General features: G+C 38.7%; 2 protein-coding genes across 22 annotated transcripts in view; both read right to left on the bottom strand.

The window, feature by feature from the left end:
* The window catches only part of LOC308496052 (aldo-keto reductase family 1 member C15-like), a gene marked incomplete at its 5' end in the record, with an annotated part of 236,040 nt that overhangs the window by 128,366 nt on the left and 85,647 nt on the right, over positions 1-22,027 (bottom strand). The window lies entirely within an intron of this gene.
* LOC308500436 (ankyrin repeat domain-containing protein 26-like) overlaps positions 1-22,027 on the bottom strand; it is a 185,809-nt gene that overhangs the window by 120,295 nt on the left and 43,487 nt on the right. For 15 of the 21 annotated variants that reach the window (XR_013993729.1, XR_013993730.1, XR_013993731.1 and 12 more), the window contains 7 exons: positions 21,369-21,441; positions 19,242-19,314; positions 14,676-14,805; positions 14,322-14,380; positions 13,147-13,240; positions 4,922-4,994; positions 2,795-2,867 (listed from right to left, as the gene is read on the bottom strand). Coding sequence is in view for 18 of the 21 variants with exons in the window: in XM_081055278.1 (XP_080911404.1) it covers positions 2,795-2,867; positions 4,922-4,994; positions 13,147-13,240; positions 14,322-14,380; positions 14,676-14,805; positions 19,242-19,314; positions 21,369-21,441 (575 nt within the window). In the remaining 3 variants the exon portion in view is untranslated. Of the gene's footprint in view, positions 1-2,794; positions 2,868-4,921; positions 4,995-7,489; positions 7,524-13,146; positions 13,241-14,321; positions 14,381-14,675; positions 14,806-19,241; positions 19,315-21,368; positions 21,442-22,027 lie in introns of all 21 variants that reach the window. The other 6 variants (XM_081055282.1, XM_081055275.1, XM_081055286.1 and 3 more) reach the window with 5 other exon arrangements.

The raw sequence follows: 22,027 nt of genomic DNA, 5'->3' as shown, positions 1-22,027 counted from the left end.
ACTATGGACACCAAAGTTAATAAAGTTTCTTAAGAATAATATGAAATGAACTGATTGCTGAAGAGGATTTGAAAACTAAAAAAAATCATCTCAGAGAGAAAGTTGTATACTCTGTTGGTAATGTTTTCTTCCTCATGACTTTACAACAATGAGTATTTTATATTAGAAAAATATCATGATTGTGATTTCATCCTTTGATGTGTCCAGTAATGTGTCCACAGATATTATTATGAAAAGATCACTCAGAAACTCTAGCCCCCAAAGCTAGAGAAATGGTCCCATGTGGGCTCACGGCCAGGACGCCTGTCTCCCAAGCCAGAGACCACGTTCTGCTCAACCCGTTTTCTCTGAACCCAGCTCCCATGTCATGACGTCCTCTGTTTTGTTCCTCCCTTTTGTCCCCCCTTCCCTAAAAAGGTCAGAAGTGAAGCCCTGTGCTAGACACACAGAGAACAGTGAGCAGGGCCCTGCTGAACTCCGTGTGCCCTCGCAGCCCGGCTCAGTCCGATCCTCCCCCCGAGCACGCTGCAGACTAGAGCCGGGAGAGGTTCCCCGCATCAGTGTTGACAGTGGCAAATCAGCAGGCTGTCCATCCATAGGGGACCGAATAAATAAGTTTTGTGATTTGTGCACAGTGGAAATTTCTGCAGCCACTGCAAAGAACAAAGGAGCCCCTTCAAGAGCAACATCTAGACATGTTGCTAAGTGAGGAAGGCAAGAGCAGAAGATATGTTTTAAATGCGCCATTTGCTTGTTTTTAAATCTATACCACTATCTTAATGTCATCGACTGAATAGTGTTATGATAGTTTTCTTCTTTTAGTGAGGACACAGTATACAAAACATAAAATTGACCATTTTAACCATTTTGACCATTTAGGGCTGATAAGCCCTAAAATAGATTTTACTTTGAATTGTAAATGAACACAGGTTTTGCTAGATTGAATACAAGAAATCATTGTATTAACTTTATAAGTAAGGATTACATAAAAAATCAATAAAGAATTCAATAAGCAATGAATAAGTCAGAAACTTTCCTTGAGTTCTTCATGAAATCAGCTATAAAAAGTTCAGAGAACTGAGCATTTTTTTCATGACGGGTTTTTCGTCTTAATCTGTATATAAAATAATTCTCTCACATTTTATAATACAGCGAGCTCCTGCTCTCATTTAACCCACCTATTTAGGTTGTGTCATTATAATAATGTCATCTTGACTCTTATTAAATTTTAGCAGAAATAGTCAAGGTATGGAAAGCAATAACCTATGACCAAGATTACTGTATGCAGCAAGGCTATCGTTTAGAATCTAAAGAGAGGTAAAGAGCTTGCCAGAAAAGAAAAAGGTGGACGACTTTATATCAACAACCCAGTATTACAAGAAAGATAAAATGTATGTTTCAAAGAAAGAAAAAAAGAAGTAAGGAGAAGGAAGAGAAAATGAATGAATGAACGAATGACTAATAAAATGGCAATAACCACATACCTATAAGTAATTACTTTAAATCTAAATGACTAAATGCTCCAATAAAGACATAAGTTGTCTGAATGGATAAGAAAACAAGACCCATTCATGTATGACATCAAATTAAAAAGTTTCGCACAGCAAAGGAAACCTTCAACAAAATGAAAACACAACCAAATGAAAAGAAGATATTTGGATAATACATCTACTAATGGGTTTATATCCAACATGTATAAGGAACTCATGAAACGTAACACCAAAAACACAACAATGAATGAAAAAATGGGAAGAAAACCTGAATGGATTTTTCTCCAAAGAAGTCGCACTGGTGGCCAAGAGACATAATGAAAAGTTGTTCAATGATACTTATCATGAGAGCAATGCAAATAAAAACACAATGAGCTATCACTTCACACAGTCAGAATAGCCATCATCAATAAATCAACAAACAAGTGTTGGTGAAGATGTGAAGAAAAGGGATCCCTGGTGTGCTGTTGGTGAGACTGCAAAGCAGTGCAGCTGCAATGGAAAGCAATATGAAGGTCCCTCAAAAATTTACTACTGGCGCCACCGTGAGACCCAGCATACCTGCATCCAGGTATTTATCCAAAGAAATGCAAAACATTAATTCGAGAAGATACATGGAGCCATAGGTCTGATGAGCATTATTAGCAATAATCAAGATACGGAAGTAAGCTAAGTTTCCACTGAGAAATATTGGATAGAGAAGAGTGGTACCTATGAGAGGTCTCACAATTAAGTTTGTGAACTTCCCACCTAGCTCTTACATAGGCAGCACTGTACAAACAGCTCGGTAAGGTTTCATAACCTTGGTATATCAGTGTCTCACAGCTGTGTTTGTTTCGATGGGGTGGAATCTGGCTGAGTGGTGCTCATCTTTGTTGCTGCACGTTTTTCTGTGCTGTCGCGAGAATGTCTGGACTTGAATCAGAACAACGAAGAAATATTAAATTTCTTGTGAAACGTGGCAAGAGTTGAAGTGAAATCTGGGACATTTTAGTCCAAGCTCATGGGAATAATGCCATGAAGAGAAAGACCATGTCCGAATGGATGAAACGTCTTACTGATGAGACAGAATGCGCCATGATGAGGACAGGTCAGGGTGGCCAGTAACAAGCAGAGCTGATGACATAAACATCGCAAAATTCATTGAACTGTGCGTGAGAATCGTGGTTCTGATTGTGACTTTTTTCTTCTGTACCAAACTAAACATCGATAGAGACACAGTTAGGAAAATCTGAACTGAAAATATTGGCATGAGAAAGGTGTGTGCAAAAATATTCCCGAAGTAGCGTGAAGTTTGCCAGCACCTTTTGGGGAGGCAGGACGATGTCTTGGGCCATGTTGTCACTGATGATGAAACATGGGTGCACCAATACAACCCTGAAACAGAGCGTCAAAGTGAACATTGGATGTCAGCCAATGCACCACGACCAAAATTTCCGTCAGCCCAAACCAACAGTCTAAACAAGTTGCTAACCGTTTTTGATATCAGAGGGATTATTCATTATGAATCTGTACAACTGGACAAACAGTTAACCAAGTTGATTGTCTGGAAGTGCTGAAAAGGCTGCGTGAAAAAGTTAGATAAAAACGACCTGAATTTTTTTGAGAAAGATTCATGGCTCTTGCATCACGACAATGCACCATATTACACGATACTGTGTCTCAGGGACTTTTTAGCCAGTAAACAAATAAATGTTTCGCAATACCCTCCCTAATCACCTGATCTGGCCCCTAGTGATTTCTTCTTTACCCAAAGATGAAGAAAATATTGAGAGGTAGACATTTTAATGGCATTCATTACATCAAGGCTAATATGACAACTGCTCTGATGGCCATTCCAGGAAGAGTTCCACAATTGCTTCGGAGGGTGAACTAGGCGCTGGCTTAAGTACATGGCTTCCCAAGGGGAATACATCGAAGGTGATGATACTGATATTCATCAATGAAGTATGCAGCATTCAGTCAAGGATGAGTTCGCGAACTTAACTGTCAAGCGTCGTATACACTAAAATATTACTTGGACACTTAAAAATATTTGAAATCTTACCACTGGCAACAACATGGGTACACCTAGCTGGTCTTTATCTAAGTCACATAAATCACATAGAGAAAGACAAATACCATATGATTTCACTTATTTGTGGAATCCAAAACACAATAAATGAACAAAGAAAGAGAAAAAATCATGAATACAGACAACAAACCGATCAAGGCCCGCCGTGAGGTCTTTTGGGGTACGGGTAAAAAAGTTAAAAGGATTAAGATTCCAAATAGGCAGTTACAAAAAGGTCATGAGGCTGAGAAGTACTGCAAAAATAGTATAGTTAATACTATTGTAATAACTACGTATGGGGGCCGGGGCACCACACTCATAGGGGATCACTTTGTAACGTACATAAATGACGGACCTCTGTGGTGTACACCTGAAGCTAACATAATACTGAATGTCAACAGAAACGGAAATAAAAAAAATTAAAAACAACAAGAAAAAATTTCTGAAAACTGACATTTTACCATACGGTTATTAAGAAGCACTGCTTCTAGAATCATCATTTTAGGCAGAACATGTACTTTTCCATTAGATGAAGACATTTAAATATGTTCATAATACAATGATCTAGCATACAGTGGAATCCCTTTCAATATGGGTTTTGAGATAAAGAACTTCAGTTGTACTTTCAACAATTTCTACTGTTGTTTCAATCTCAATGATGGATCAGCACACATGCAACTAATATAAAATAATATCAAATGTTAATGAATGTAACTGAAGAAACATGTAACAAGAGAGAAACAAGAAAACATTTCCTCCTGACAACTATATGATACCAAAATAAAAAGTGTAAAAAAAAAATGAACCTACATATTATATGCTATATACTTTTAAAACTGCAAGGCTTCAGGAGAATTCATGACTATTTTTTTTGATTTTATTAAATGTATTGGGGTGACAATTGTTAGTAAATTTACATACATTTCAGGTGTACAATTCTGTATTACATCATCTATAAAGATTTCATGACTATTACAATAAGTCACTGGATCCACTAAAGACTTCATTTAGGCAAGTGTATAAAGGTCATGTTGGTGTAAATAAAAGTCACATTAAGAATCTTTCCCTTTCATCCAATATCATATCTCCTCTACTGTGGGAAGCTTCCCAATATAATTGTCCTATCACTGTATATTTTCCAGCCCATTCTGTTTTTTCGTCCCTATCTTCAGTCCTTACAAGGGTTTAAAACAAAGAAACAAATAAACAAACAAAGAACACCTCAACTGGTCCTATCTTATAAACTGGTTTACTGCACCCGATTTTCTATTACGAACATAAACCAATGCTAGATGGACCCCTACTACACTGTAAGAGAAAGTACTACACAAAACCAAATCCAGAGCAGGAAACTTAATTTCACACCGGCGCACTTTACCTTGGAATCAACATTGCAGACTTTATCCTGTGATGTAGACGGTGACTCCTCAATGCCAGGTTTGCAGGGAAGACTGTGGGGTAAAGAAAAAAAATAAGCGAGTTGCTTCCTTTACAAAAGCAACAACAACAAAAATGGTGTGGTAGTTCAGCTATCTGCGTATCAAATGAAGGGTCTGGATAGAATTAAAATTTGGCCTGTTTTAAAACAGTTTTCCGTACTCTATTGCTGCCTCCAACTCTCCCAACCTCTGAAATAATGTGAAGATACACTCTAAGTTGCCATAGCAAACAGTCACAGCGAATGTATTGCCAAAGGCCGAGATTACTTTGTGTTCACCGGAAGTCCTGAAGGCTGAACTGAAAATCCAATTAATGGCTGACATAACTTTTGTAACCTGAACTGTGAGGAATCTCATGACCTAAATCGTGGTGGAAAGATATGCTGGCACTTCTCCAGTGTCTGCCCCTGCTTCAAAGACTAATCTTTGTGACTCAGAAATGGCAGTCTTGGTTCTTTAACAGGAAAAACACTGACTAAGACGACCCCATTCTTTCCTCGAACGCTAAAACAATACAGTGAGTTCCCTGAAATGTTTGCAAGTTACAAGCACAAAAGTCAAAGAACAAATGTGTATGTTGTTAGCCTTCCCACTACCAGATCTCTCATCCTCAGGGCTCCCTGGCAACCTCCAACCTTGAAATCTTCAGCCTGTGAAGGCACAGACTCCTGAAACAAGGACGACCTCAAATGACCCACTATTTCCCTGCTCCTGGGAAGCAGGCTAAATGGAGATTGTGTCGTCCACTCCCAACGCACGCATGTTACCAACTCCCCAACTCCATCACTGATCTGACAGTCCGTCATTCCCCTGCCCAACCCTCCATGCAGCTGGGAAGGACATGAGCGAGTTGGGAAAAGAGGTGCAGGTGACGAGACACCTGCCTAGGGCCACAGATCTCTGTAGTTTCACGATCTCTCCAGTAACCTAGGTCTGAAAGAGATCTAAGGCCCCTCTGTAAGCTGGGGTGCAGGTAGGTGGTACCACATTCTTACTGGCTCTAAAGAGAATCTTTCCAGTGACCCAAATTATTTTAATATTTCAGATAGAAACCTTGAATTTTCCTGTTTCCACCATTCAATGAAAAAGCAGCAACCTGAGCAGTACGCCCTTGAAACCCTTATTTTAATCTACTTTCCTAGACAACTGCCAACATCCTGTGTCAATCATATTTCGATTTGTGTTAACTTGTCACAAACCCCACTATTCTGATTACTTGTGCCTGATCGGATTTGTGATCTCTACTCTAAAATCCGTATTTCTATTGCGAAACACTGGTGTCTCGAAACTTGAATTCTGCTACCAAATCCATTCTGATCATCTTCCACTGCGTTCATTAGACCTTTCTATTAGTAAAACAATCACCAACAGGATGATCAAGTAGGAAAGGCATGGGCTTAGAAATCTGAACTCAAATCTCATTTCCATTACTCATTTAGAATCAAATAAGTCACTTTAATCTCTTTGAGTTACAAACTCTCCAGGTGAACAAACACTTGACCAAAACGTTAATCATAGCATAAATTAGTAGAGGGTGTTTTAAATAATTAACTCCTAAGCTTTCTTAAAGCCCTGATATTCTAGGTGCTTTTGCTTCTACCAAATAATGGACGACTTAGCTGGTAGGAATGGAAAACATAACAGAACAAGAGAAACAGCAAAAAAAAGCAGGTAAGAAAGTAAAAAATGAAGAAAACTCACGGAAGAAGAAGAAAGCCTTTAGGGAAAAAGAAAAAAAAATTGGATAAAACCAGGTAAAGGAACCACCATGAAGGGAAACCCAACTGGGAAGTCTGTTAGTAGAGATATCAATTAGAAATATCCTCTAATTTGATGCTGAATTTCATTAACCCAACATGGCCAATACATAGGTATTTTTCTCGTACAGAGAAGTAATTCATCTCCAGAAAAACAGATGGCATTACACCCAAAACCACCTGACTGATCAGGTCTTGCTTAGGTAATGGCTGTGGTTCTGTGGCCACAGCTAACTCGCATCTGGGCTAAATTCTGATGCTGAAAACAAGGTTCCCATTACTGCTACAACTGTCCAGTATATGAAGACAAATGCTTGGACTAACCGGCTTTCTTAGGAACAACTCTAAATCAGCATTAACATATGACTAAATTGGACTCTCTGAGCTCCTCTGACCTGCGTCTGAATCCTGACTCCAGAGTTGCCCAGGAACTTCTCAGTACAGGCTGAGGGACAACAGAATGGCTTTGGGAAGCCAGGCAGGCTGAAGGTCAAATCACAGGTCAGCCACTTGGTAACTGTGGAACCATGGGTCAATTAATGAACCTCCTGGACCACAATGTGTAACTAATAAAAAGTAGCCTGAACAGCACAGCTACTTTGCAAAGCTATTGTGATGACAAATGAGCTAACAACTGTGACGCAGATAAGGCAGGGTCTCGCCCAGAGCAGAACACTCAATCACTGCGGGGTTCTGGTATCTGCAGTCCCTCAGGGAACATGCCATGTTTAGAAATCCACAAAATCGTACCTGCTTGCAGGGTCCTTCTTAGAACTCTTGCCCACTATTAAAGAAAAGAATTAAAACATGTTTTAAATCCACAATAGAAAAATGCAGAACTTTAACTTATCAGACTGGTATTGTGATAAAAAGGATTTCTGGAGAGTACAGTAGAGTGCATATTAATCATACTATGGGTAGGCAATTCATACATTATGAATTTTTACTTGTCTTAGATATACATAATATATACGTGAGTAACATCAAATGAGATCAAACATAAACGGCGTGTACCAAGGTTTGACACCTAAAAGTCAACTAGTACTGCACTTATTATAAAACTCAGCAGCACTCATCAGATGGAGAGAAAATGGTTCAATTAGTAGAATGAGTATCCTACACTGACATTGGCAAATGGAAATCACGTGATGTTCCTCATTCCATCACCACGCCCACTTGCAGCAGTGTACACTTATTTTCCTGTTACGCAGTACAACGTGCCCAGCTCTTCAGCCTAGAGTGTTCACTTTGGGATGAAGCATCCTCTCATTAGGAAGCTGGGTCAATGGGCACTGTGCTTTAGAACACCACACAGCACAGGAAGCAGACTCTTTGTGCTGTATGTCCATCGCAAGATAATATAAAAGACTTTGTGATTCCAGTGTTATCTGTACACCCCCTGTTGCGGTTTCCTTCCACGGTACAGGGTCTGCCTGGCTCAACTGCAGTCACCGCTGCTGGCTCCCTGCCCACTAGCCACTCCTTAATCTTCATTCCCTTGAGAACCACGACTCTGTGTGGATATTTACTGTCCCAATACACAGAGAAGGTGGCCTCTGCCCAGCTCCAGAGAGAAAATGATTGTACTAAGTAATCACAGTGTCTGGTTTACCACTAAGTGTAGTAGGAAAGAGCATGTGGCGTACTCCACCTGTAAATGTTATGGGGGGGGGTGTAATGCGAGCCCCTCAGTTTTCACCCCAATTAAAGAAACGCAGAGCTCAACCTCACTACCCAGCAAAGAAACGCAAAGCAAAACACAGTGACATATGACCTCAGAGCTGTTAGATGGCTATGATCAAGTTGACAAGAAATAACAAATGTTGCCGCGGAAACAGAAAACAAGTTTTGTGCACTGTTTATGGGGTTATATATTGGTACAGGCACTGTGGAAAACAGTATAAAGATTCCTCAAAAAATTGAAAACACATCTGCCATGAGATCCAGCAATTCCACCTCTCATTATTTATCCACAGAAAACAAAAACACGAGTTTGAAAAACAGTGTGCACCCCTATCTTCACTGCAAGATTATTTGCAATAGTAAAGATGTGGAAGCAACACAGGTGTCCTTCGATATGTGAATGGATAAAGACGATGTCTGTGTGTGTGTGTGTGTGTGTGTGTGTGTACCTTTATATACAGTATTACTCATCCACAAAAAAAGAAGCAAATCTTTCCTTTTGCAACAACGTGGATGTTCCTACAGGGTATTATGTGAAGTGAAAGAAGACAGAGAAAGATACCGTGTGATCTCTCTTCCATGTGGAATCTAAAACTACAAAAACAAACAAACATACCAAACAGACCCTCAGCTACCAAGAACAACCTGATGGACGCCAGGGGAGAGGGAGAGGCGGGGATGGATGACAAAGAAGGTGAACAAGAAGGACGAACTTCCAGGTATAAACTACCTCAGCCACAGGGATGTAGTGTACAGCACAGGGAGTGTGTCCACAATACCCTTGTAACTTTGCTGGCTGATAGACAGTACTACGTGCAACATGGTGATCACCTCGTAAGGTACAAATGGCCAAGCACTGTGTTGTCCACGTCAAATTAACATATATCGTATGCCAACTATAATGAAAATTTATAAAGTAAAGATGACCACGTACAGAAACACGGTCCTTCCAGTCTTTGGATATTGTCCTGAAAACATGTTTGGCACAGTTGCTGATTAGCTGACAAGCAAACAAAACTTAAAACATTGACAGTCTCACAGCTGAAAAGGGCCAATATCGGGTGTCCTGATGGCGTCACTGAACCCCAACACCACCCTGGATCCTTCTTGCAGCCACTGTTAACTAGGTCACCTGTTATTTGCAGTAAAAATGAGCTGGGATATACAATTATGGAATACCAGTTCATAAAAAAAGTCATTTCTCTCCATACCAATGTGGGCTACTAGTATGCCTGCATTCCTTGTACCCTCTTCCTTACAACCATTGTGAAGTGTCTTGATCGCCTCATGCAAGAAGTTTCAACAATGACTCCTACTACATCTAAAAGTGATGTACATGAGCTTTCTTTTAAAAATTATTAAAAATATTTCTTTATTATAAATTCCATTGTGTGTTTAAAATATCAGATTTAGTGAATCAGGTTAAATATGTCACTAGCTGATAAGCTTTTTAAATATGTTTGATTCATAGATTCCCTTTTTCCTGTTTTCTTCTCATTTTTTTTGTTGCTTTTTTAGAAAACTAAGTCACGTCTTCTGTAGCATTTCTTGCAATGTACATTTGGCTGAGTGAATACGGTCGTTTCGTTTATCATGTCCTTCTGTTCCTATATTTCCTGTAAATTGACAATCAGACCTGGAGTTTTGATGAGGGACTACGTTCGATTATTATTATTTTTTCTTGTCAAGGCTGCTTCACAGCAGCGTTGTTTTTCTTACATCGAAAAGACATGTCTGATCTTTCCTCTTTTGTGAGGTTATTAGACACTGATGAGCATTGGCAAACTCTGGCCTGTGGTCAAATTGACTCCCTGTCTGTAATTATAAATAAAGTTTTATGGGAACACAGTCACATCTACTCATTTACATATTTCTTATGGCTGCTTTGCACCACAACAGCAGACTTTGACAGCAGACTTTAAGGTCTCCAACCCTGAAATATTTACCATATGGCCCTTTACTGTTTTCACTATACATTAACTTTGCCTTATCTAGAACTTCTTACAAATAGAATTACACAGTATGCACTCTTTTGCACAGACTTCTTTCATTCGCCATAATGTGTTTTGATATTTATCAACGCTGCAGGTTTTTTTCCCTCTCAATTGTGTAGTATTTCCTTGTGGAAATATAACTTTTATGTCCATCCGTTCTCTTGTTGATGGACACTGAATCACTTTCAGGTTTATGGCTATTACAAGTAAACATGATATATTCTTGTATAAGCGTTAGTTCTAAGAGTCACTTCTAAATTCTGAACTGACCTGGGAAGTGTTTGAAAATTCTTTATCCCTAGGATTTCTGCCTATGTGCCATCTCCTTAGAATCCTATAGTGACCATCTAAGGGAATCCTGTCTTTATCCACCGTTGTTTTTCCCCTCTCTTAACACCCTTTTATTTGCCATATAGAATTTATATGAACTTATAATTACTTGTTTACTTGTCGGTCCCTCTCCTTGCATTGTAAATTCTCGTATTAGACCAGAATAAGCTCCAAGAGAATAGGCAATGTTTGGTGTATTCATAGCCCCTAGTAAAGTGTTATACACAGTAGTTGCTCAATAAATAGTTGAAACAATAATTCATTCTAAAAACATAAAATCACAGGTTGACAAGCTCACCAATTATCACGAAATGCCTGAGTTCATAATATTCTCAACAAAATACATAGTCAGATAACACATTACAAGCACTTCCTCAAACCGAACCTAAATTTTAGCAAATGATTGCCTTAATTCTGGCGATATTCCCAAGCCTGATACTGGAAGGCCAGGTTTTGGGGGTGGGAGACTCTTTCGAATTATGCAGGTCAAATACCGTTATATAGCTTATACACTTCATTGTGACCAATAAAGGTAAATACATACAAAAAGTGTCGTCAGGAGGTCCAAGTCCCAAGGCGAACTGCAGGAAACAAACTATAAAAGAGAAATCATCCCAGCAAGTGCAATCCACCTAGAGCAGCTAATAGAGCAGGCTCCGGGCATGCCCGGGATGGGTGGGGGAGCTCTGGCTGTGAACCCCGATAGGGTGCACTCGGGCAAGTGGGGTACCGGGGACTCAGCCGGGGAAGAACATGTTAGATGCAAAACTCAAACTGCAGAAGAAAGCCAAGACCCCACAGGATGTCTGTCACCTACCCCCCAATGGACCTCTTTCCGGAAACTAGATGAGCTTTCAACATGAAATATGGTATTTGAAAAGAAAAATATTTAATTTAACAGCCACAGAAATATTCCATATAAGAAACTTTTACATTTGAAAATCAGTGTAACATTTACTGAAAACCATAATTTTAGCACTTAGGGAATGAAGTCTCCAATTTCTTTTGTTTGCAATCTTAGTTTCCTTCCGAATCTCATGCTAGACTTTAAAGGACTTTTATGACACAGACATCTTAGCAAAGAATTAACTCCTAAGCAAAGAATAGCCATGTGCTCTATTCAAACTTCTCTCCCTGGAATAACAAATACCACTGTAACCTATGTATCTTGGCTGCCTGAGAGTCCTGAGGAGATAAAGCAGTGGCTGCAGTTTATCCCATTCCAGCACTTCCTCCTCCTTCCAGGATTCTCTGGAGCAGCAATGTTCTCACCTTCTGTTTCAGTGCAAATACACTGAAGGCATCCAAACCAGGTCTCTCACATTTCCTCATCAACTTCAAAATGACCTAGATGAAGCCATTTTCATTCTTTCTGTGAATTATCCCCACCACTTTTTCTTTCCTCTCTGTTTAGTGCTAGTATCTTACAGCTATCAGTCCTATTTCTTCATTTTCTTGCTTCCCTTTGGTCATAAACATGGCCACAAAGAAAAACAAAATAATGCTGTTCCTCGATCCTCGTATGTCTACAACTATCCGATGCCTCCTCTTGCAGATTTCTCTGTAGAGAAGTCAGCACCCTCTCTGCACAGAGCATGGTCTGTGGACAAGCACCTTCGTGCCCCCTCATTCCTTGTGAGACATACAGATACCAGACCTGCTGCCATCATTTCTCCCTGAAATGCAACTGCATTTGGAGTCACGGACTCTCTCATGGACGCTTGGTCAGGTTATTGCCACCCTGAATATCCCATAACTGATCCTGCCCTCCGTCTCATTCCAATGCTCTTCTTTTGCTCTGTACGATACTACCCTATGAAGTCACAGCGTTTTATATGGCATTAAGTTATATACATTTACAGCTGAGCACATAGGCTTAAGTTCATCGATGGCAGATAAAACAGATCTACGTGGCCATGTACCTCAATCCGCAGTGCCGTCCCTACTATGAGGAAAAGAGGAAGCGCTCGGACACGTTTTGATACTGGAAGCTCACTTTCTCTTCTTCCTACATTTCCAAAACTCTGCTCTTCCTTTTTCTAAACAATTATTTACTGCCTTACACTCTATATACCTGCTTCATCTTCCAGCATTGACTCCCTCAATCTCTGCCTTTGTCATTCTTCATTCCCTCTTTTACTGTTTGCTTCTTCTTTATTTCCTGACTCTCCTCAGTTGTCAGAATATCTTCAAATGGAAGAAATAATTCATCTCCTGGGATTGCACGCCTACTTGAATCTGTTGCTGATACTGGAGCACTACACAACACTTGTCCTTTTCACTTCTCTTTTCCACACGAGACATCTAATAGGAGATTTCCTCTGGCTATTACACTACATCATTTGCATGTTTTAAGTCAAAATTCAGGTGAATGACTTTTTTGCACAAACCAGGTCTTACCTTCTTCTTGTGTAGGAAGTACATGTTTTCCTCTTCGTTTGGCACCAAACAGGAAACGATCAACATATTTCTGTGGACGTCTTTCAGGAACAGTCTGTTAAAATTTATATCAATCATGAGTTGTATATTATAAGTCACTACAAGCCACTGTGATCACTGTGTCTTATATTTCCACAGCACCCTTCACAGTTTACAAAGTGTTTCTACATTTGTTATCACATCTGTTCATTACACAACCCTGAAAAGTAGGTATGACTCCATCGTTATGAATCAGATCACTGACATGGGCAGGGTAAAAAGTTTTCCATGATCCCAGAGCCAGGAAGTGACCAATCCAGGATGCTAGCACGTTCCCCGCCTTCAAATACACTGCTTGTACCGTTAGGCCACAGACGCGTGTATCAAAATCACTGCCTTCCTATCTCTTTCCACAGCTGTCACCTCAGATTTGCTCATCATTACTTTGTACTTATATTACCACAAGTTGGTTGGCAGAAATTTACTCAATGCATGCTGTTTTAATTGAACAAGACTGCGAAGAATGTGAGAGTCAATGCTTTCACAGACACAATAGTGATGTATGTGCACATTAAACCAGCGCTCAGCCAAAATGCTGTAGTAGAATCCTATCTGCTTATTATTATGCACCACGCTCTTCCTTCCCTGGAAAGCTCCTTGCAGATCTACTTAACAATACAAATATAATAATACTTTGTAGTATCACGCATTATATTTTCAAGTTCCAAGTTATAAAAAAACTACATTCCAAACATTTTCTTTCTGAATCTCATTAGGACATTTACACGCTGACAAAAACCACACTCAGATATCTGGCCATAGGTCGATCTGTAACAATTCTTGAGTTCAGGGAAACAACTTCAGAACCCAAACTAATTCCCTATGACTTTGAAGGCTTCAGTGTTTTGTATTATACTACACTGACTTAATTCAGGAATCTTGCAAGTTAGCAGAATTGTGCTATGTAGTCTTACTATACTCAGCACATAGCTCTTTTATTAATTGTAGGTTAACCATGAGAGTAATTTGTATAGTGAAATGCAGAGGTGAGAAAGTACAGTCAAAGCATTCCTCCTATGTTTCAACATCACTGAATGCTGATGTTTAAATAATAACGATGATAATAATAATAATAGTAATAATAATAAAGACAGTACCTCAGAATCCCCAGGTGATTTTACGTCTTCTTCTCCTAATCCTGATGCTGACATTTTGACTATAAAATGTAGTCACAGAAACATTACTGTGAATATTTATTACTATGCATTTTAAATACACATTCAAGTCTATCTCCATTTTTGAATATCAGATAAAAGTAATAGAAGAGAAGAATTACACAGGTTGATATATTTGTAAGAAGAAATGTTGGTAAAAGTTGTAATACATTTGAAGAAACTTAGCAAAAACAAAAGTACTTAATAGTAATGAATATCACATTTGGATCTACACAGGTTATATATTTTCTACCAGCATTGAAGCTATTAAAAATTCATAGGTAGTCACTAAAATACCACTTCTATTATTTTGGTGAACTCCATCAACGTGAGTCAAATGATCGTTATTGGTGTTCTCTTGGGAAGCACTTTGAATAATATCCATACCATTTTCTTTTTTTCTAATTGCCGGTTTTGTGGGTTTGTCCTATAAACATAAACAAAACAAAAACCCAACTTAATAAAGGAGCACATTCATTTACTTGCTGACTGACTCATTCATTCCATGAGTTTTTAAGACAACAAATATTAAGTGTATTCATCGAATCATAGGAACTAACTCCAGAGAAGCTGAAAATATAAATAACAGATGTTGTCCTAAATCTAGTCTGGGTAGAGATAGATGAGAACCGTTAGAAAAGTATCAGTGGCTCTTTGGACACTTGAACTGAATAAAGCACAGTAAATGCAGCTCAGCAGATGCAGCAAAGTTAGGGCTGCACCTTGAAAGTTATGCTAAGTACAGAGGGAAGGCGAGAGAAGGGATTCTAGAAAGGGCAGCAGGAACAAAAACATGAGGTATGAGTCGATATAGGAAGGGAGGGTACCAAAGGAATAAGGTAAACTGGAACCACTGAGAATAGGATGGAGAGATAAAAGTGCAAGATCAGAACCAAGCCAAAGAAGGCAAGTGTCAGGTAGCACATGAATTGGACCCTCATGTAATGGAGAGCCATTCATTAAGCAGAGTTGCTGCATCATTGGAAATATATGTTAGAACAGTGATTCCAACTGCAACTGAAACGGGAACATCAGGGATGCAATGCTCCAAAAGAGTACCTCAAAATCAAATGTAGAAAGTGAATTACGGTCATAACTTCTAAAACATGGTAGGCACGTAGAAAATATGAAAGGTGATGAGTCACTGGATGTGGTGATTCCAGGGAGAGTTGGGGTCCAGGATTTTTCTTGCTTTGCTATTTCAATGGTGCTATTTTCCAGTTTGGAGAAAACGGATGACAGAGTAGAATAGAGACAGTCAGGAAAAAAGAAAGTTTCGGGCACTGAGTTCACTGTGGGACATGTCAAATTTGAGTCACCCAGGGGACTTAGAAGGAAAACCTGGGTAGATACATTTAAGTAAACACAGATGACTTTACTCAGAAAAAGCGTGTGATTTAATGAGATAGATGTTTATAAAACATTCTCAGCTGATGTCTTTGAATAATGTAAAGGCTACAAGATCTTGTGAAACTTTAAAAATAAAACAAGAGCACAGCTATAGAAACGTGGGATTCAATTCTTCAATTACATATTTCAAAATCCAAAATATAAATACCCTTTTATGGATATACGTAACATCTTATTTCTGAAATATCATCATAATAAACACTTAAAGTTTAATTGAAAAAATTGTCAATCTCCAATTCATGATGTTACTACAAGACAACTATTTAAAAATAATTTTCGAAAGATAAGTTTAAAATAGTAGAAGAGAAATGCTGTGTGATGACAGAATCACGAGTCATTTGAAGCACTGCTATATGTATGAAAGATATACAAAAACCCATTTTAAAATTCACCTGGTTTCCTTATTTCCTTGAGAACAAATACTATAATAAATGTCTAATTACCTATCTACTGCATATGGTCTGGTAGTGAAATACTGCAAGGTAAAAATCTAGTGTAAATACAGTAATAAAACGAGGATTATCCAAGTTGAAGATTTAAAAGTCTTCAAATACATCTACGATTGTCATGCAGGACTGAAAGAAGAAAGGGACTAAGAAATCAAGCGACCAGGATGTCTGAGTTTGAGATATGAAGGAATTTTCAACATAGCTTTAACAACTATGGACACCAAAGTTAATAAAGTTTCTTAAGAATAATATGAAATGAACTGATTGCTGAAGAGGATTTGAAAACTAAAAAAAATCATCTCAGAGAGAAAGTTGTATACTCTGTTGGTAATGTTTTCTTCCTCATGACTTTACAACAATGAGTATTTTATATTAGAAAAATATCATGATTGTGATTTCATCCTTTGATGTGTCCAGCAATGTGTCCACAGATATTATTATGAAAAGATCACTCAGAAACTCTAGCCCCCAAAGCTAGAGAAATGGTCCCATGTGGGCTCACGGCCAGGACGCCTGTCTCCCAAGCCAGAGACCACGTTCTGCTCAACCCGTTTTCTCTGAACCCAGCTCCCATGTCATGACGTCCTCTGTTTTGTTCCTCCCTTTTGTCCCCCCTTCCCTAAAAAGGTCAGAAGTGAAGCCCTGTGCTAGACACACAGAGAACAGTGAGCAGGGCCCTGCTGAACTCCGTGTGCCCTCGCAGCCCGGCTCAGTCCGATCCTCCCCCCGAGCACGCTGCAGACTAGAGCCGGGAGAGGTTCCCCGCATCAGTGTTGACAGTGGCAAATCAGCTGGCTGTCCATCCATAGGGGACCGAATAAATAAGTTTTGTGATTTGTGCACAGTGGAAATTTCTGCAGCCACTGCAAAGAACAAAGGAGCCCCTTCAAGAGCAACATCTAGACATGTTGCTAAGTGAGGAAGGCAAGAGCAGAAGATATGTTTTAAATGCGCCATTTGATTGTTTTTAAATCTATACCACTATCTTAATGTCATCGACTGAATAGTGTTATGATAGTTTTCTTCTTTTAGTGAGGACACAGTATACAAAACACAAAATTGACCATTTTAACCATTTTGACCATTTAGGGCTGATAAGCCCTAAAATAGATTTTACTTTGAATTGTAAATGAACACAGGTTTTGCTAGATTGAATACAAGAAATCATTGTATTAACTTTATAAGTAAGGATTACATAAAAAATCAATAAAGAATTCAATAAGCAATGAATAAGTCAGAAACTTTCCTTGAGTTCTTCATGAAATCAGCTATAAAAAGTTCAGAGAACTGAGCATTTTTTTCATGACGGGTTTTTCGTCTTAATCTGTATATAAAATAATTCTCTCACATTTTATAATACAGCGAGCTCCTGCTCTCATTTAACCCACCTATTTAGGTTGTGTCATTATAATAATGTCATCTTGACTCTTATTAAATTTTAGCAGAAATAGTCAAGGTATGGAAAGCAATAACCTATGACCAAGATTACTGTATGCAGCAAGGCTATCGTTTAGAATCTAAAGAGAGGTAAAGAGCTTGCCAGAAAAGAAAAAGGTGGACGACTTTATATCAACAACCCAGTATTACAAGAAAGATAAAATGTATGTTTCAAAGAAAGAAAAAAAGAAGTAAGGAGAAGGAAGAGAAAATGAATGAATGAACGAATGACTAATAAAATGGCAATAACCACATACCTATAAGTAATTACTTTAAATCTAAATGACTAAATGCTCCAATAAAGACATAAGGTGTCTGAATGGATAAGAAAACAAGACCCATTCATGTATGACATCAAATTAAAAAGTTTCGCACAGCAAAGGAAACCTTCAACAAAATGAAAACACAACCAAATGAAAAGAAGATATTTGGATAATACATCTACTAATGGGTTTATATCCAACATGTATAAGGAACTCATGAAACGTAACACCAAAAACACAACAATGAATGAAAAAATGGGAAGAAAACCTGAATGGATTTTTCTCCAAAGAAGTCGCACTGGTGGCCAAGAGACATAATGAAAAGTTGTTCAATGATACTTATCATGAGAGCAATGCAAATAAAAACACAATGAGCTATCACTTCACACAGTCAGAATAGCCATCATCAATAAATCAACAAACAAGTGTTGGTGAAGATGTGAAGAAAAGGGATCCCTGGTGTGCTGTTGGTGAGACTGCAAAGCAGTGCAGCTGCAATGGAAAGCAATATGAAGGTCCCTCAAAAATTTACTACTGGCGCCACCGTGAGACCCAGCATACCTGCATCCAGGTATTTATCCAAAGAAATGCAAAACATTAATTCGAGAAGATACATGGAGCCATAGGTCTGATGAGCATTATTAGCAATAATCAAGATACGGAAGTAAGCTAAGTTTCCACTGAGAAATATTGGATAGAGAAGAGTGGTACCTATGAGAGGTCTCACAATTAAGTTTGTGAACTTCCCACCTAGCTCTGACCTAGGCAGCACTGTACAAACAGCTCGGTAAGGTTTCATAACCTTGGTATATCAGTGTCTCACAGCTGTGTTTGTTTCGATGGGGTGGAATCTGGCTGAGTGGTGCTCATCTTTGTTGCTGCACGTTTTTCTGTGCTGTCGCGAGAATGTCTGGACTTGAATCAGAACAACGAAGAAATATTAAATTTCTTGTGAAACGTGGCAAGAGTTGAAGTGAAATCTGGGACATTTTAGTCCAAGCTCATGGGAATAATGCCATGAAGAGAAAGACCATGTCCGAATGGATGAAACATCTTACTGATGAGACAGAATGCGCCATGATGAGGACAGGTCAGGGTGGCCAGTAACAAGCAGAGCTGATGACATAAACATCGCAAAATTCATTGAACTGTGCGTGAGAATCGTGGTTCTGATTGTGACTTTTTTCTTCTGTACCAAACTAAACATCGATAGAGACACAGTTAGGAAAATCTGAACTGAAAATATTGGCATGAGAAAGGTGTGTGCAAAAATATTCCCGAAGTAGCGTGAAGTTTGCCAGCACCTTTTGGGGAGGCAGGACGATGTCTTGGGCCATGTTGTCACTGATGATGAAACATGGGTGCACCAATACAACCCTGAAACAGAGCGTCAAAGTGAACATTGGATGTCAGCCAATGCACCACGACCAAAATTTCCGTCAGCCCAAACCAACAGTCTAAACAAGTTGCTAACCGTTTTTGATATCAGAGGGATTATTCATTATGAATCTGTACAACTGGACAAACAGTTAACCAAGTTGATTGTCTGGAAGTGCTGAAAAGGCTGCGTGAAAAAGTTAGATAAAAACGACCTGAATTTTTTTGAGAAAGATTCATGGCTCTTGCATCACGACGATGCACCATATTACACGATACTGTGTCTCAGGGACTTTTTAGCCAGTAAACAAATAAATGTTTCGCAATACCCTCCCTAATCACCTGATCTGGCCCCTAGTGATTTCTTCTTTACCCAAAGATGAAGAAAATATTGAGAGGTAGACATTTTAATGGCATTCATTACATCAAGGCTAATATGACAACTGCTCTGATGGCCATTCCAGGAAGAGTTCCACAATTGCTTCGGAGGGTGAACTAGGCGCTGGCTTAAGTACATGGCTTCCCAAGGGGAATACATCGAAGGTGATGATACTGATATTCATCAATGAGGTATGCAGCATTCAGTCAAGGATGAGTTCGCGAACTTAACTGTCAAGCGTCGTATACACTAAAATATTACTTGGACACTTAAAAATATTTGAAATCTTACCACTGGCAACAACATGGGTACACCTAGCTGGTCTTTATCTAAGTCACATAAATCACATAGAGAAAGACAAATACCATATGATTTCACTTATTTGTGGAATCCAAAACACAATAAATGAACAAAGAAAGAGAAAAAATCATGAATACAGACAACAAACCGATCAAGGCCCGCCGTGAGGTCTTTTGGGGTTCGGGTAAAAAAGTTAAAAGGATTAAGATTCCAAATAGGCAGTTACAAAAAGGTCATGAGGCTGAGAAGTACTGCAAAAATAGTATAGTTAATACTATTGTAATAACTACGTATGGGGGCCGGGGCACCACACTCATAGGGGATCACTTTGTAACGTACATAAATGACGGACCTCTGTGGTGTACACCTGAAGCTAACATAATACTGAATGTCAACAGAAACGGAAATAAAAAAAATTAAAAACAACAAGAAAAAATTTCTGAAAACTGACATTTTACCATACGGTTATTAAGAAGCACTGCTTCTAGAATCATCATTTTAGGCAGAACATGTACTTTTCCATTAGATGAAGACATTTAAATATGTTCATAATACAATGATCTAGCATACAGTGGAATCCCTTTCAATATGGGTTTTGAGATAAAGAACTTCAGTTGTACTTTCAACAATTTCTACTGTTGTTTTAATCTCAATGATGGATCAGCACACATGCAACTAATATAAAATAATATCAAATGTTAATGAATGTAACTGAAGAAACATGTAACAAGAGAGAAACAAGAAAACATTTCCTCCTGACAACTATATGATACCAAAATAAAAAGTGTAAAAAAAAAATGAACCTACATATTATATGCTATATACTTTTAAAACTGCAAGGCTTCAGGAGAATTCATGACTATTTTTTTTGATTTTATTAAATGTATTGGGGTGACAATTGTTAGTAAATTTACATACATTTCAGGTGTACAATTCTGTATTACATCATCTATAAAGATTTCATGACTATTACAATAAGTCACTGGATCCACTAAAGACTTCATTTAGGCAAGTGTATAAAGGTCATGTTGGTGTAAATAAATGTCACATTAAGAATCTTTCCCTTTCATCCAATATCATATCTCCTCTACTGTGGGAAGCTTCCCAATATAATTGTCCTATCACTGTATATTTTCCAGCCCATTCTGTTTTTTCGTCCCTATCTTCAGTCCTTACAAGGGTTTAAAACAAAGAAACAAACAAACAAACAAAGAACACCTCAACTGGTCCTATCTTATAAACTGGTTTACTGCACCCAATTTTCTATTACGAACATAAACCAATGCTAGGTGGACCCCTACTACACTGTAAGAGAAAGTACTACACAAAACCAAATCCAGAGCAGGAAACTTAATTTCACACCGGCGCACTTTACCTTGGAATCAACATTGCAGACTTTATCCTGTGATGTAGACGGTGACTCCTCAATGCCAGGTTTGCAGGGAAGACTGTGGGGTAAAGAAAAAAAATAAGCGAGTTGCTTCCTTTACAAAAGCAACAACAACAAAAATGGTGTGGTAGTTCAGCTATCTGCGTATCAAATGAAGGGTCTGGATAGAATTAAAATTTGGCCTGTTTTAAAACAGTTTTCCGTGCTCTATTGCTGCCTCCAACTCTCCCAACCTCTGAAATAATGTGAAGATACACTCTAAGTTGCCATAGCAAATAGTCACAGCGAATGTATTGCCAAAGGCCGAGATTACTTTGTGTTCACCGGAAGTCCTGAAGGCTGAACTGAAAATCCAATTAATGGCTGACATAACTTTTGTAACCTGAACTGTGAGGAATCTCATGACCTAAATCGTGGTGGAAAGATATGCTGGCACTTCTCCAGTGTCTGCCCCTGCTTCAAAGACTAATCTTTGTGACTCAGAAATGGCAGTCTTGGTTCTTTAACAGGAAAAACACTGACTAAGACGACCCCATTCTTTCCTTGAACGCTAAAACAATACAGTGAGTTCCCTGAAATGTTTGCAAGTTACAAGCACAAAAGTCAAAGAACAAATGTGTATGTTGTTAGCCTTCCCACTACCA

The sequence above is a fragment of the Rhinolophus hipposideros genome (assembly GCF_964194185.1).
Source record: "Rhinolophus hipposideros genome assembly, chromosome: 1".
NCBI lineage: Eukaryota > Metazoa > Chordata > Mammalia > Chiroptera > Rhinolophidae > Rhinolophus > Rhinolophus hipposideros.
This window is presented reverse-complemented; position numbering and strand designations above follow the sequence as displayed.